The 16,181-nt window shown below is 36.2% G+C and overlaps 5 protein-coding genes across 5 annotated transcripts; all 5 read left to right on the forward strand.

Annotated features, from left to right (window-relative positions):
- The first annotated feature begins 434 nt into the window (after positions 1–434).
- LOC121899006 (olfactory receptor 52E8-like) lies at positions 435–1,400 on the forward strand. The gene has a single exon (XM_042414552.1). It carries the CDS (start codon positions 435–437, stop codon positions 1,398–1,400), a length of 966 nt encoding a protein of 321 aa, XP_042270486.1.
- Positions 1,401–2,828: 1,428 nt separating this feature from the next.
- On the forward strand, positions 2,829–3,794 carry LOC121899144 (olfactory receptor 52E8-like). Its single transcript, XM_042414775.1, has one exon. The coding sequence runs from the start codon at positions 2,829–2,831 to the stop codon at positions 3,792–3,794; it is 966 nt and encodes a 321-aa protein (XP_042270709.1).
- A 3,196-nt stretch (positions 3,795–6,990) lies between these two features.
- LOC121899067 (olfactory receptor 52E8-like) lies at positions 6,991–7,959 on the forward strand. The gene has a single exon (XM_042414649.1). The coding sequence runs from the start codon at positions 6,991–6,993 to the stop codon at positions 7,957–7,959; it is 969 nt and encodes a 322-aa protein (XP_042270583.1).
- A 3,398-nt stretch (positions 7,960–11,357) lies between these two features.
- LOC121899008 (olfactory receptor 52E8-like) lies at positions 11,358–12,689 on the forward strand. The gene is made up of 2 exons (XM_042414554.1): positions 11,358–11,509; positions 11,702–12,689. Exon 2 carries the CDS (start codon positions 11,727–11,729, stop codon positions 12,687–12,689), a length of 963 nt encoding a protein of 320 aa, XP_042270488.1. The 5' UTR covers positions 11,358–11,509; positions 11,702–11,726.
- Positions 12,690–14,817: 2,128 nt separating this feature from the next.
- Positions 14,818–15,820, forward strand: LOC121899009 (olfactory receptor 52B2-like). Its single transcript, XM_042414555.1, has one exon. It carries the CDS (start codon positions 14,858–14,860, stop codon positions 15,818–15,820), a length of 963 nt encoding a protein of 320 aa, XP_042270489.1. The 5' UTR covers positions 14,818–14,857.
- The last annotated feature ends 361 nt before the right edge of the window (positions 15,821–16,181 follow it).

The raw sequence follows: 16,181 nt of genomic DNA on the forward strand, positions 1-16,181 counted from the left end.
CAGTCGCAAAACAAGATGTTATTTTGATGGGTTAATTTAATTTGCAAGTTGTTTATTTCAAGCTGTTATTCCATATCCTAAAATAATACTAAGTCTGCTAAAACTAAAACTGCCTAAATCAACAAGGGAATTCATGAGGTAAGCATAGCATAGTGCACAGAGAATATCCCACTCCAAACATTTCATTACGTCAGTCACTAAGGAACATTTATAAGATGCTGTATAGAATTCAGATCGGCTGGGTATGCAGGGCAAACTTGATATTCAGGATTAGGTTTTGCCTCTAAGTTCTCTAACTAAAAAAATGTTTCAGTCACTTCAAAGGTGATGGACGCCATAGAGACAAATTATAGATAATGTCTGAATGATGATCGATGACTTAATAGAATCATGCTCATTTCTTTTTAGAGAGCCTTTTTTGCACATAAATTATAATGATTTATACAAATATAACAACAATCAAAGACTTCATAATAACTGGATTCCCAGGACTTCACGCTACATATTATGGACCAGTGTCTGCCCTTCTTTTCTTCACCTACTTGGTTATTCTTGCTGGAAATATTTTTATTTTAGTTTTAATTGGAGTTGAGAGGCGTCTTCATAAACCAACATATCTGATCTTCAGTCATCTGGCAATGAATGATTTATTATTTGGTACAGTGACCTTACCAAAAATAATATCCAGATATTGGTGGGATGACAAGATAATATATTTTGGTGCCTGCTTCACTCAGATGTATTTTGTTCATGCCTTGGGAGCAATTCATTCTCTCCTTCTGCTGATTATGGCCCTTGATCGTTTCATCGCAGTTTGTCTTCCTTTAAAATATCGAGTTCTTATTACAAATAATACTATTTCTATTGCTTGTGGGTTGTCATGGATTGGGACACTTCTGAGGATGATTGCAGTTGTATTACATGCCCTTACCTTGCCTTACTGTGACTCAAACTTCATTGTGCAATGCTATTGTGACCACATTTCAATTACAAGGCTGGCATGTGGTGAAGATGTAAAATATGTTAAGAGTGTTGCTCTCGGTCTTGCAATGTTTAGCCTCCTGCTTCCACTTTCATTTATATTGTTTTCTTATTTTTCTATCTTTTTAGTTGTTATGAGAATACCAAACATGGAGGGACGATACAAAACCATATCAACTTGTACACCACAGTTATTAATTTCCTGCCTATATTATTTACCAAGATGTTTTGTTTATCTGTCTAATGCGGTAGGGTTTACTTTCAGTTTGGATGTCCGCATTTTCCTGATATTGTTGTACAGTCTTCTTCCTTGTGCTGTTAATCCGGTTATATATTGCTTCAAAACCAAGGATATGAAAGATGTTTTGATGAAGATATTTAAAAAAGCTAAGATTGGAATGAAGCAAGTTTCAAAGTAATGCATATAGATTATGTGCATTAACTCTTACCATATCTCTGTATAACTAATGAAAAATATTTGCCCTGCTAATTCACATCAATTCTAGAGTAATTCAGATTTGCAAGCTTCTGCTAAATGTCCTATATTCAATACAGTAGTATGGATTAATTGTTTTACAGATGTGCACTTTTGCAGATCTGCAAACTAAGTTACAGTACTAGTTATATAAGTATATATTTTCTGTAAGTTCTGTAAGTAAACACAAATAAAAAAGGAAAGCAAGATTGTCATGATTCATGTTGCATTCAAATAGAAGAAACAATACACAATCCCACACACAGCAGCTACTTGTTTTTCTTTTACATTTAATGTATGTTTGTTTCACATTTTGATACATTTTAATCAGCCAGATGTTTTTTCTTGTGAGTTGCAAATAATATTTACAACGCTATAATGTCAGATCCAGCTAACTGCACAGTATTTACAACACAAACCTAAGAGAATGAACAGAGTGGATTATATTAGCACACCTAATCCAACAGAAAACCAGCTGCTCATTTGACCCTTTATCAAGGTCTCACATGGCAAGTCAGGTCTTATCTAAACAGGCTAGTCATTTTTATTATTTTTTTAAATTAATAAATATTAATTTATTAATTTAAAATTAATGTTTATTCTCCAAAAACATTCTTCACATATATTCAGTATAAAAAGTTTCCTTGTCGTCTTGATAAAAAGCATTACATTTAGTACAAAACATGTTATATATAAACATAATTTTTAAGAGAAAATATTTAGGGAAATTCATTTTCTGGTCAAGGCTTGTTGGACACAAACTAAGTTGAAAACACATGGTGTTTCAACTTTCTTCAGAATGATGTATTGTCTTCAATGAAAAGAATTAATGAAAGGAAGAATGTTTGTGTTTGTTTTATATTTTATGTTGTTTTCATTAAAAAATCATCAAATTAGTTTTCTTCTTTCATCAATATTAATTTTTGTTTCATCTAAGCTTTGAAAAAGTAAAAGAAGAAGTAGGAAGTGTCTGCACTGTTTTGATTTGTTCCCTGAAAAAAGAAAAAAAAAAGAAAGTGTGATTCACGTTATGATCCTTTGAGGATATGTTAGGTCAAACTTGATAAAAGGCTGATATTACCTGGCACCCAGACATTCAAATGAGCTTTTTGATACTGAACTCCAATCCAAAGAGTAAGAGCCACATTAAGACTTAAAGCAGGAAAAAGAGAAGAGCATCGGTGTCTTTAGATATACTTTGTTCATGGGGTATTTTTGATAGCTGGGTTTTGGATGTCTTTGTCAGACTGCATGGTATGCTATTAGTATATTCTAATAACTAAGAAACTAATATTTTAAAGGTCTAATCGGTGCTTTTACCTTCCAGGTGCTTAGTTGTGTCTTGGCTCTGACTTTATTGTGAACTCAAATTATGATTGCCAATGTCACAAGGATGAAAAGCTTCGTCATCCTCGGATTCCCTGGACTTTCACAACAGTATTATGGACCTGTGTCGGCTCTGCTTTTTTTCTTCTACCTAGCTATTGCAATAGGAAATATTTTCATATTAGCATTCGTGATTTGTGAGAAGTCCCTTCAAAAACCAATGTATCTGGTCTTTTGTCACCTGGCACTGAATGACTTAACATTTGGCACTGTGACTCTCCCAAAGATCATATCAAAATATTGGTTTGGTGAAAGCTTAATTTCATTTCATGGGTGCTTTACACAGATGTTCTTTGTTCACTATTTAGGATCAGTGCAGTCTTTTATCTTGTTGGTAATGGCTCTGGATCGATTTATTGCAATTTGTATTCCACTGCGTTATCCTGTCCTCATCACAAACAACATCATATCTGTGCTCTGTGGCTTTGCCTGGTTCATTCCTTTGCCTTTGATGATAGCTGTTGTACTCCATGTTCTCACATTACCTTTCTGTAAAGCTAATGTCATTGCTCAGTGCTACTGTGACCACATTTCTATAACAAGTCAGGCCTGTGGTGAGGATGTTAATATAGTTGCAGTCATTTCTCTTGTTATTGCCATGTTTTGTCTCTTGCTTCCTCTTGCATTTATCTCGTTTTCTTACATTTCCATCATTGTGGTTATTTTAAAAATGTCTAACGCTGCAGGCCGCAAAAAAACCTTATCAACTTGTACCCCACAAATATTCATCACTTGCCTTTTTTACCTTCCCAGATGTTTTGTTTATGTGGCAAATACTGTAGGATTTGCTTTCAGTTTAGATATTCGCATTTTATTAATACTGTTATACAGTCTTTATCCTGCTGCTGTTAATCCAATCATATATTGTTTCAAAACTCAAGACATCAAGCAGACTTTGATAAAGAAGCTGAAAAAAACTAGAGTTGGGATTGAGATAAAACTTGCATTTTAATAAAAAGCTGACAGGTGAGGCTGAATGCATGTGTGACACTGAAGACAGACTTCACCATCACAATTTGGGTTTTACATTTAACTTCTACTGTTTGAGTCAGTTCTCAAATGCGAGAATTTGCTGCTTATCCTTGTCTTAACATTGTAGTAAATTGAATATGTTTGGGTTTTAGAGTGTTCATTGGAGAAAACAAGGCATTTGAAAACATTGCCTTGAGCTGTAGGAAATTGTGATGTGCATTTTTCAGTTTTATGTTTTAGGGAACAAGCAATTAATCAAGGAAAATAATCAGCTGATCAATATAATCAATAATAAAGTAATTGTTAGTTGCACAACTGCAACTAAGGATTATTTTCATTACTGATTAATCTGCCAATTATTTTTTTGATTAATCAGTTCATCATTTTATCTATAAAATGTCAGAAAATAGTGAAAAATATAATTTCTTAGAGCCCAAGGTGACATCTTCAAATGTTTTGCTTTGGCCAATCAACAGTCCAAAGTCCAAAGATATCTAGTTCATTACTATGTATGACACATAAAAGCTTCAAATTCTCACATTTAAGAAGCTGCAATCTGCAAATGTTTAGCATTTTCCTTAAAAAATGACTAATCAATTATCAAAACAGTTGCCAATTAATTTTCTGTCTATTGACAAATCAATTCATCGACTAATTATTGCAGCCCTAAAAAAAAACACAAGGACTTTGTTTGACATGAGCAGTACACTAATAACCACCAGGCTGAGATTTAAGCTGAACCAACAATAGTAATTAATGTCCAGGTTATTCTAAACCATGTTTGAGCCAGTGACAGCCATTATTTGCATGTTGTAAACTTTGTAAACTAGATTTTTAATCACCTGACTTTTTGTGCCTTTGTCTTCTTCTTGTCTTCATTAAAATACACTTATTTGTACATTTCTGTCCAAACACCACAGACATTTCGATGAAATGTTGACAATGTTATCTCTGTCATGGAATGTTAATAAATATGGGGCAACCAGTGGGTCCTCCCTTCTCTTCAGGCAATAAAGGAAACTAATCAAATTTGTATTATTTGTTCATTTAGAGTAGTTTAAATAAAGATTTCATATTATGATTCCATAAAACACACAGACTTGCAGTCCTTAGTTTAGACTTCCTACAGTAATGCAGAGCAAGTTTTATCTTTTTCACTTATTTAATCTTTATGTGACCAAAACAAAGTCCCTTAACCATCTCCAATTTGACATTATACAATGTAAGATAAAACTTTTAACCACACAGAGTGAACAATTGATACATCAATTCCTGCTCCCATTCACACATGACCCCATGCAGGAAATGCTCCTGAACATTTCAGGGATAGACTGCATGTGTGAACTAGGCATCCTATTTTTTTGACTGTATAAAAAATAGATTTAAGTGTGACCACACATAACATATTGATCAAAACTGTTTTTGTGAATCATTACATTCCTAATATTCAGCTGCTTCCAATACCAATTTTAAAATTTATTTTAAGTCACCCAGACCCAATGTATGGACACCAGAATATATTGGCCAATGGTAACACAAATGCAATTGCAATTTATTTCTTGTTAGGTGGTAGTCTGGTGATTGAAGTGGTGCAGCTGTGGGTGTGTTAAATGCAGATCAGACAATTTTGCTTCACATTTTGGCCTAAAATTGTGCTTGCATTTCCGACTGCTCATCATATTGCAAACTCAAGCACAAAAGACATTTTTCATGACAAAAGGCTTTTTTTTCACTTTCTGCATTGGCACAAAATTTTGCTAGTTAACATATTATGTCACTATTGCAGTAACTGGCACTAAATATAGATGCTTTAAGTTCCTAATTAAATTGTATGGGCAGGGGGGTTGTATTGCTTTTTTTTTTCTTTCTTTCTTTTTTTGATACAGTAGTAGCACTAGTAGTTGCCAAAGTCAAAGGTTTCAAAATCTTAAGTCTTTAACAAAATTGTACTGATTTGTGGGACATATTAACACATACAGGAGAAAAAACTTCAGTCAAAACAGTCATTTTAATATGTTTAGTTCAGCGTCAGAAATGCCAGATTTTAGCTCAAGCATAATATTTCAAGTTTAGGCTGTAAATCGTAAATTTGTTTTGCTATATGTTCATGAGAAAGTTCAGCGGGAGCAAAGTCAGAGCCATTCAATCTTTTGTCTATAATAACATTCAAAACATTTTATGACAAGCTCTATAAAACCACTTGGAGTGTTCCTGTGAGAAGTTAACCTGAAGGAAAAAAAACATCTTTGTTTAAGGATTGCCACAATATTTTTTCTATACGGATTTTGTTTGGAACAATTTAGCTGAAACTGTTTTTATATTTATTCCTCATGGAGGCATGTAGGCTTTCCATTAAGTAAACTTTAATTTGTTAATGAAGGGAAATGGAAAACCATAGGGTTATTTGGGCACTTCCATTCATTCATTTGAGAATATGATCCTTTGAGGATATGCCTGGTCAGCTTTTGAAAGGAGCAGATATTATCTGTCACCCGTCCTTTACACTTTTACATGCTGGTCTGCGATCTAAAGGGTAAGCCTCTTACTTAGACTTGCAGTTGAAAACACAAGATAACTCATGGCTTTAAATGTCTGATAACTGAATTTACATACTTCTATGCTAACAATTGTGAAGCAAGTACTGTAAAGGATTTATGATAAATGCTTTTACCATCGGGTGAGTTTGGAACTAATAAATTCTTATCAAAGAGAGTGTAGAATGAATTAGATGTTTACTTTAAGGGCCGGAAATTATGTTTTATTGCAGTGCTCACTAATGTTAATTGTTTTCAAGTAATTGGTTTGATCATTTACCTTATTAAATGGCAAAACAATGGTAAAAAAAAGTTACGAGAGCCAAAACCAATGTTTCGAAATTGCTTGTTTTTTCTGACCAACAGTCAAAAAACTCAAAGGTATTTAATGAACAATATAATGAAAGAAGCTTCAACTTGCAAATGTTTGGTGTTTTTCATGACAATCAAATGTAGTTGAGTTGATTTATTGTATCGATTTAGTGACTAATCAGCTCCACACAGCATTATGTATGTTATTGTTAGTTCATGTTATATATTACTTTTGACTACCATAACTAATTCATTTTTTATTGATAAGTATATTATATATATTGATAATTTTGGCTTCCCTTGTCTTTGTTCTGATTGTAATAGGTGATTATGATCTACACCAATGTCACAAGGATGAAAAGCTTCTTCATCCTTGGATTCCCTGGACTTTCACAACCGTATTATGGACCTGTGTCGGCTCTGTTTTTCTTCATCTACCTAGCTATTGCAATTGGAAATATTTTCATTTTAGCATTCGTGATGTGTGAGAAGTCCCTTCAAAAACCAACATATCTGGTCTTTTGTCACCTGGCACTGAATGACTTAACATTTGGCACTGTGACTCTCCCAAAGATCATATCAAAATATTGGTTTGATGAAAGCTTAATTTCATTTTATGGGTGCTTTACACAGATGTTTTTTGTTCATTATTTAGGATCTGCGCAGTCTTTCATCTTGTTGGTAATGGCTCTGGATCGATTTATTGCAATTTGTATTCCACTGCGTTATCCTGTCCTCATCACAAACAACATCATATCTGTGCTCTGTGGCTTTGCCTGGTTTATACCAGTGTCTTTGATGGTGACCATTGTACTCCATACACTCACATTACCTTTCTGTAAAGATAATGTCATTGCTCAGTGCTATTGTGACCACATTTCTATAACACGTCAGGCATGTGGAGAGGATGTTATAATAGTACAGGTTACTACTCTTGTTATGGCCATGTTTAGTCTCTTGCTTCCTCTTGCATTTATCTTGTTTTCCTACATTTCCATCATTGTGGTTATTTTAAAAATGTCCAACGCCACAGGCCGCAAAAAAACCTTATCAACTTGTACCCCACAAATATTCATCACTTGCCTTTTTTACCTTCCCAGATGTTTTGTTTATGTAGCAAATACTATAGGATTTGCTTTCAGTTTAGATATTCGCATTTTATTGATATTGTTGTACAGTCTTTTTCCTGCTGCTGTTAATCCAATCATATATTGTTTCAAGACTCAGGACATCAAGCAGACTTTGATAACAAAGCTGAAAAAAACTAGAGTTGGGATTGAGATAAAACTTGCATATTAATAAACTTTCATTCTAATAATGGATTGATAAATTGATGAGAATTTAACGTCAGCTATTCACACTGAAAGTTTGGCTTCATTAACAAGAAATGTGACTGTAAAACAGAAGAAAAAAGTTTGCGCAATGTACAAATTATATTTTTGTGTGTCTTTGTGTTTTATCATTGTAAAGAATGCATTTTACAGGAATAATATCTACCTAAAGGGTACTCACTGGTTATCTAATGTGTAATCACTTTACAAATACTGCACTGTTTATCTTACAATGGATAAACAAATAGGAAGAAATAGTACTCCACAGTTTGTGCATTATGATGACTCTTAAATGACCACAAGTCTTGTTTTTACTCATGCACTACACAAGGGTATATTTTTCATGTCAGTTTGGAGGGTAACATCTACTGGGAACTACCTCTTTTGTTTGCCTATACCTCTCAAGCTTTTGATGAAGACATTAGTGTTACCATTTTGTAGTGTGATTAGCTGAATTAGATGAATGCTACCAAACCATGCAAGTCTTCATTTTATGTTCAGCTCTCCAGCTCGTAAAGTCCACTCTCATTAACCTTATTTTTTCAGCTGCAGCAGTCAGCTTTTTTTCCAGTGAGAAGGCTTTGATAAACCTGCCGTACATTACCTGCTCTGCACCAAATAACAGATAGACATTGTTAGTGACTCGCTGGTCAAGATACTGTAGCATTTAACAGCTACAGAGCCAGATATTTCTATCAGGACTTAGTGGAGACCAAAATAAAAAAGGACTGATTATTGGACTTACCTTCAGAAACATGACTCAAAATGAATGCAAATGTTGCTCTGTCTACAGAATATGTGAATAAAAATGTTTTCTAAATGTTTGCCATCCCACCTCATAAGGTGACAAATACAGTATGTTAATGTTGTGTTTTCAACTTGTTCCACTGCCACCAAGTGGCCAAAATAACATATTCTGCCTAATGCAGTTTTAAAGGATGGGTCAAAATCTTTTTAAGGCTATCTAAATACAATACTCAACATGCCCATGTGGATGCTGAAAGACCATTGTTTTTCTGCAATTATTACTGCTTTCCATACTGAAGTGATTGCACCCTTGTGCAATTCCACTGAACTTGTTAAAGTTTAAATTGAGTGTGTGATGAAATCTTAGTGCTTATCTGTGGTGACATGATCATCTGCTGTATGTCCATTGTCAATGGGTCCAACAAACAATCCACTTTTCTTTTCAGAGACCATCACAAGCATAAAAACAACCCACAAAGACAAGGCTACATTACTCCTATATGAAATCTAAAAAGCACCCATTTTTTAAAAAATGTCTTAGCAAGACTGACTCATTTATAAATGAAAGAGAACCTCAATGCTTTCTAGAGGAACTGCTCAGAACAATGTTAAGCTAGCATGGCTAACTCCAGAGAAAATAAAATGCTGACATCAAAATCTCAGCTTAAGTTATGCCTTTTACTCCTCATAACGTGCTTTGGATGAATCGTTTTAAGAGCTTTGAAATATTAACTCCATGTTCTGTCCTGTCTAGCTGTTGAAACACATTTTCCTCTGAGGCACTGCCCTCTGCTGGAGAAAAAATATGCACTGAATGCAGATGGAAATAAACTGGAAATACACTCAGTCTGCTTATAGTGTATTTTAAATGGGTTATATTTAGACAGTGTTGGGCAATCAGGTATCACTTACTAACGTAACTTACTAAGTACTTATTAAGTAACAAGTACTTACTAGAATACGATGTGAAATCCCAGTAACGTAATGGGACTTCAACATTTGGGGTAGGGGGGTGGGGGTCAGCTTATTTGGTGTTTTATCGTGAGTTTGAAGGATTGATATCAGCTTCAAACACACTTCCCAGTAACTCCTTGCAAGGGTTAAGAGCTGGTACACTGTAGTAGAGTAGTGCGATCCCCTGATAGTTGGGGCACACCCTCCAGCCCCCTTTTTTGAAAATGGGAACCACCACCCTGGTTTGCCAGTCCACAGGCATTGTCCCCAGTCTCCATGCGATATTTAAGAGACATGCCAACCATGACAGCCAAGCAATGTCCAGAGCCTTCAGCATCTCAGGGCGAATCTCATCCACACCTGGCGCCTTGCCTCTGAGGAGCTTTTTGACTACCTCAGAGACCTGTGCCAGGGGTATGAGTGAGGCTTCCCCTGAGTCGTCCAACTTTGCCCCCTACATAGAGGGCATATTGGTCAGGTTTAGGAGATCCTCAGAATGTTCCTTCCACCACCCAACAATGTCCCCAGTCAAGGTCAGCAGTTCTCCACCCCTGCTGAAAACAGCTTGGACTAAGCCCTGCTTCCCCCGCCTGAGTCACCTGACAGTTTGCCATAACTTCTTTGAGGCCAACTGAAAGTCCTTGTGACTCTTCCCACACCCAGGTTTTTGCTTCAGAAACCACCTGAGCTGCCACCCTTTTAGCCCTTCGGTACCCATCTGCTGCTTCAGGAGAGCCCTGAGCCAGCCAGTCCCAAAAGGCTTCCTTCTTCAGCTTGGCGGCCTCCTTTACTGCTGGTGTCTCATAGCAGGTTCTCAGGTTGCCGCCCCGACAGGCACCAATTACCTTCCAGCTACAACTCTGAGCAGCCACCTCCACAACTAAGGTCCTTAACATGGCCCACTCAGATTCCATGTCCCCAACCTCCCCCGAGATGCGGGAGAAATTCCTCCAGAGGTGGGAGTTGAAGACCTCATGGACAGGGGCTTCCACCAGATGTTCCCAGTCCACCCTCACTACTCATTTGGGTCTCCATCTAACTCACCACCAGGTGGTGATCAGCTCTGCTCCCCTCTTTACCCAATCTAAGACATGCGGCCACAGATCTGATGACACAATTAGTCAATCATCAATCTTTGGCCTAAGGTGCTCTGGTACCAGGTACACTTATGAACAACTTTATGCTTGAACATGGTGTTTGTTATGGCCAACCCATGGCTAGCACAGCAGTCCAGCAACAATGCACCACTTGGGTTCAGATCGAGCAGGCTGTTCCTCCCAGTCACTCCCCTCCAGGTTTCTCCATCATTGCCCACATAAGTGTTGAAGTGTTGACTTGCTGGGCTGTGCCCCCCCCCCCCCCCCCCAGGGCCCCACCCAGAGACTCCACGAGGGCCAGATACTCCAAACAGCTGTTCAACGCATACGCACAAACAACAGTCAGAGTTGCCCTCCCAGCAACATGAAGTCGCAAGGAGGCGACCCTCTCATTCTGTGGGGAGAACTCCAACACCACTGTGCTCAGCCAGGGACTGGTGATATAAAATGTGTAATTTTTCACCACCAAGTTTTGTGAGTTTCTGAGCACCTTTAGCCCCTCAAAAATGTGATTCATTTACAAGAATAATAATGATAATAGAGAAAAAGAAGAATAATACCTTCAGATACAATAGGCCCTTCCCACCACTCAGTGCTCGAGCCCTAGTAGGCTAGCACAAACTCAGTAGGGATTTAACCTTAACAAGCACATATTAGGTGGCGCTACAGTGACATGTTGCAGTACGTTCATGGGTGCAGTTCTTCTGTGAGTTTTACAAGGTAAGATTTACAGTTTAGATCCTCCACAGAACACATGAAATGACACTGTGGTGGTTTATGTTTTGTTTCCTTGAAATGTGTGCATAGTTGTCAGATTATAAATTCTTGAGTATATTGTTAACACTTCCATGTTATTTAGCATTTTTCTCAACTTGTCACATCAAATAACTCTCTGTGCTTTCCTTTTAATAGGTTGTTGTTGTAACATCAAGTGATTATGTCCTACACTAATGTAACAAGGATAAAACATTTCTTCATCATTGGATTTCCTGGACTTTCACCAGAGTATTATGGACCTGTGTCAGCCCTGCTTTTTGTGCTCTTCCTAGCTATAGTGGTGGGAAATATTTTCATTTTAGTGTTTGTTAAATGTGAAAGGTCTCTTCACAAACCCACATATCTGATCTTTTGCCACTTGGCATTAACTGATTTAGCATTTGGGATTGTTACTCTACCAAAGATTATATCAAAATATTGGTTTGATTACAGCATTATTTCATTTTATGGTTGCTTTGCCCAAATGTATTTTGTTCATTTTCTTGGGGCGACTCATTCTTTCATCTTGATGGTGATGGCTCTTGATCGCTTTACTGCAATTTGTACTCCACTGCGTTATGCAGCCACTTTCACTAACACCACTGTTTCTGTGCTTTGTGGAATATCATGGCTTATGCCAATATCATGGATGGTGGGTATTGTTTTGGATGCTCTTACATTGCCGTTTTGTAATTCAAACATAATTGTGCAGTGCTATTGTGACCACATAGCTATAACAGCACTTGGATGTGAGAATGTAAGAGAAGTTCAGGTAGTTGCTTTTGGTCTTGCCATGTTGAGTTTGTTGTTGCCCTTGGGTTTTATTATCTTTTCTTACTTTGTCATCATTATTGCGGTTGTGAGAATGTCCAGTTCTGAGGGACGCATGAGGACTCTGTCTACCTGCACACCACAGCTTCTTATCACGTGTCTGTATTATATGCCAAGATGCTTTGTGTACTTGGCAAATAATGTGGGATTCACTTTCAGTGTTCCAGTTCGCATTGTTGTTGTAATGCTGTACAGTCTTTTACCTGCAGCTGTCAACCCGATTATTTACTGTTTCAAAACCAAGGATATCAAAGAAAACTTGAAAAAGAAATTCTATAGAAAGAAAATTAATTTCATCACGAAAACTGGATGAATTGAAATTGAACTGGATGAACAGAAATGTGCAAGGAACCAAATATGTTTCTTAAATCACATCTTGACACTCACTTCTAAGTAGAGCCTTCTAAGTAAAACAATTTATTTTTTACTATGCCTAGTTTAACAATGCTGTACCTTGTTTTGAAATGTCACTATGTTATTGTATAATTTTGTTTTCTGCTTTTATATTTTCTCTGTCTTGTAATTTATTATTTTAGAATATTTGTGTCATTTCTCTCTGTTTTACTATGTTTTAAAGTACTGTACCTATGTAAATAAAATCTATTATATTATTATTATAAAATTAAAGTAGTATTTATTTCTGATATTTAAGACTGTGCAGAGTTTGCGTCAACAGTGATCATCTTGAGATCAGAATAGACACACACTTGAAAGGCAAAAGATGGTGGTAATGCACATTTCAAGTTCAATGCTGTCAAACCAACTTCAAGCTTAGTTAAACACAATTACATTCCATGTATTCACAAGCTTTAGCGTGCTGCTTTTAATAGTCTCATGCCTCACTCACCGAGCAGTTTAGTGACTACAGACCAGTGGTGGGCTAAGGCTGTCTGAGGGGCAGGGGTGAAAAAACATGAAGGGCACCTGATATGTTCAATGGGCCCCCATAAGCAGAGAACAACGATGCATGTTTGGTAAAAAAAAAAGAAAAAAAAAACATCTCCAACTAAGATTAACATTTTATAGGGTGATTCAGAATATGAGGAAAACAACAACTCTGTATTAAAATGATTTACCTTTTAAACATTTGTTTTGCAGACATCTCTGTAATAAAATACAGGGAATGGATGTTTTAAATGTTTATTCCTCAAACACATCTTTAGTAAACACATCGAACTATTAGTCTACATACATTAGTAATGCATCCTTAATATAAATCAAGTGCAAATAAGCCTTGCTGTGACCTACCTCACAAATTGTAGTAGGATCAAGGTTACAGCTTAGACTGCATTGACCTAAACAACCTAAAGAGAGTGTGACTGAGCAAACTAGTGAGTACTACTGTGCCAAAGTCAACTGAATGGAATAATGTCAGCTACAACAACTACAACATGTTTTAAGGGTGTTTTATTTCCTAATGGTCAGCCTACATAAAGGATACATTAATTTCTACCATAATAGCCAGTTTACTCAAACGTAAAGGCATCTTACAGGGCAAAGTATCTCATGTTCTTCACTGAAAAGGCACTTTACCACATTTTTCTCCCATACAGTGCATCCTATACAGCACTAATTTCATTGAAAGGGCACCCATCTCTGCACTTCAGTATGTTAGACTTAGGGGAACCCCAAATTGCACGTTTTCCTTTTTTGTTTCGTTTCGTTTCGTTTCGTTTCGTTTCGTTTCGTTTCGTTTCGTTTGTTTTCTCACTTTTTGGGGTTCTTTACAAGCCACTATAAAATTTTCTTCCACTGACAGGGCACCCAGGAGGGCACTTCATTCCAGACTGCCCTCTATAGCGCATTTCATCCTGATTTACCCATAACTTGGACAGTCATTACAGAACTTTGGTATGTTTTCTCCTTTGTGCACTTTAGAGGGCACTGATCATACTGTGCAGTATTTTTTGGTCCACCAGGGCACCGGTGGTGCACTTGCCCACTCCCTAACAGACTCTCCCTGCAGTCAGGCCCTCACATTTCAATACAAACAATTCTTTCAAGAAATCTTCACAGGTATGCATGAGCTGATCTTTGCTTCTGTTGCATTAAACATGATGTTTACCAAAGCTTACACAGAAAACCTTCAACATCACAGACCTGAGACCTTTCACTGTATGTTTTTCTTAATATATGCAGTCAGACACTTTGAAAAAAACCTTGAATTCACATGAGAGTTGACACCTCTGAGTGTTAATCCACATCATTACACCAGACTACAATATTAAGTGATCAATATGGTTAAGATGGATCATATCCTTTTTAGAGTTCGAGACTAAAAGGTAAGATGTGTAGACAATTTGTGACATGCGGTAAAGTCATCATTGTGATAACCTGTGGAATATCTCATCTTATTCTTTTTTTTTGTATTACTATCAGTATTGACGGTGAAGTACTATTTATTTCATCATTCTTTTCTAATTTCACTTCCAGGCTTTTATTTCATTTTTGGTCAGAGGCTGTCTCTGTCTACAAGTGATTATGAAGTACACAAATATTACAACTATAAAAGACTTTATTATCACTGGATTCCCTGGACTTTCACCTAAGTATTATGGACCAGTGTCTGCTCTTCTTCTCCTTACTTTCACAGCTATTGTTGTTGGAAATGCTTTCATTTTAACCATTATTGTGTATGAGCGGACTCTTCACAAACCGACATACATGATCTTTTTTCACCTTGCAATGACAGACGTTATATTTGGGTTTGTGACTCTTCCAAAAATCATTGCCAGATATTGGTGGAATGATGTGATATCTTCATTTGGAGTCTGCTTTACGCAAATGTATTTTGTCCATTCTTTGGGAGCTATTCATTCTTTAATTTTGCTGATTATGGCCTTGGATCGCTTTGTTGCTATATGTCTTCCTTTCCAATATCCTGTTATGATTACAAATAAAACAATTTCTATTGCTTGTAGCATGTGCTGGGTAGTAACATTCATACGTATGTTGGGAATTGTGCTTCACGCCTTAACTTTGCCTTACTGCAACCAGAATGTCATCACACACTGCTACTGTGATCATATGTCAATAACTCGGCTGGGATGTGGGGAAAATGTTAAATATGTTAAAATGGTTTCACTTGGAAATGCCATGGTAATTCTCCTGGTTCCTTTAGCTTTCATAATTATTTCTTACTTTTCCATTATCATAGCTGTTCTGAAAATGTCTCATACTGAGAGCCGCCACAAAGTCTTGTCCACCTGTGCTCCTCAGATCTTTATTACCTGCCTTTATTATGTGCCAAGATGTTTTGTTTATCTCGCTCACAATTTAGGATTTAGTTTTACTGCTGATGCCCGTATTTTAATAACCATGTTGTACAGCCTCATACCTGCTGTAGTTAATCCACTGATATACTGTTTCAAAACTAAGGATATAAAAGAGGCTTTGGTGCAGAGATTTAAAAATAAAAAAGCCAGCATTGCAATTTGCAATTAAAATTGACTTTCAACAAAATGTTATGTGATATTTGACTTAATTTATTGGAATCAGTCAGAAAAGATGAGTATAAAATATATAGGACCTGCTATATAAAATAATTCAGTAAATGATTAAATATAAACTTGTTGCTATGAAATGTTGTTTCATTTTTCTATATTTTAGCAAATTTTATTTGAGAATTTGTTTTTTAACTCTATATTTTTCCGAAAGATTTTTTATAATGTTTTTCTGGTGTGAATTAATCAAATAACTTTCTATAATTCTTGAAATCCAAAACTGTGATGGTCTGTTCATTTAACTGCAAAATAGAAATTCTACTGACTGACAACAACTTACTGCACATTATTATAATTATACT

Source organism: Thunnus maccoyii, chromosome 6, assembly GCF_910596095.1.
Source record: "Thunnus maccoyii chromosome 6, fThuMac1.1, whole genome shotgun sequence".
NCBI classification, from domain to species: domain Eukaryota; kingdom Metazoa; phylum Chordata; class Actinopteri; order Scombriformes; family Scombridae; genus Thunnus; species Thunnus maccoyii.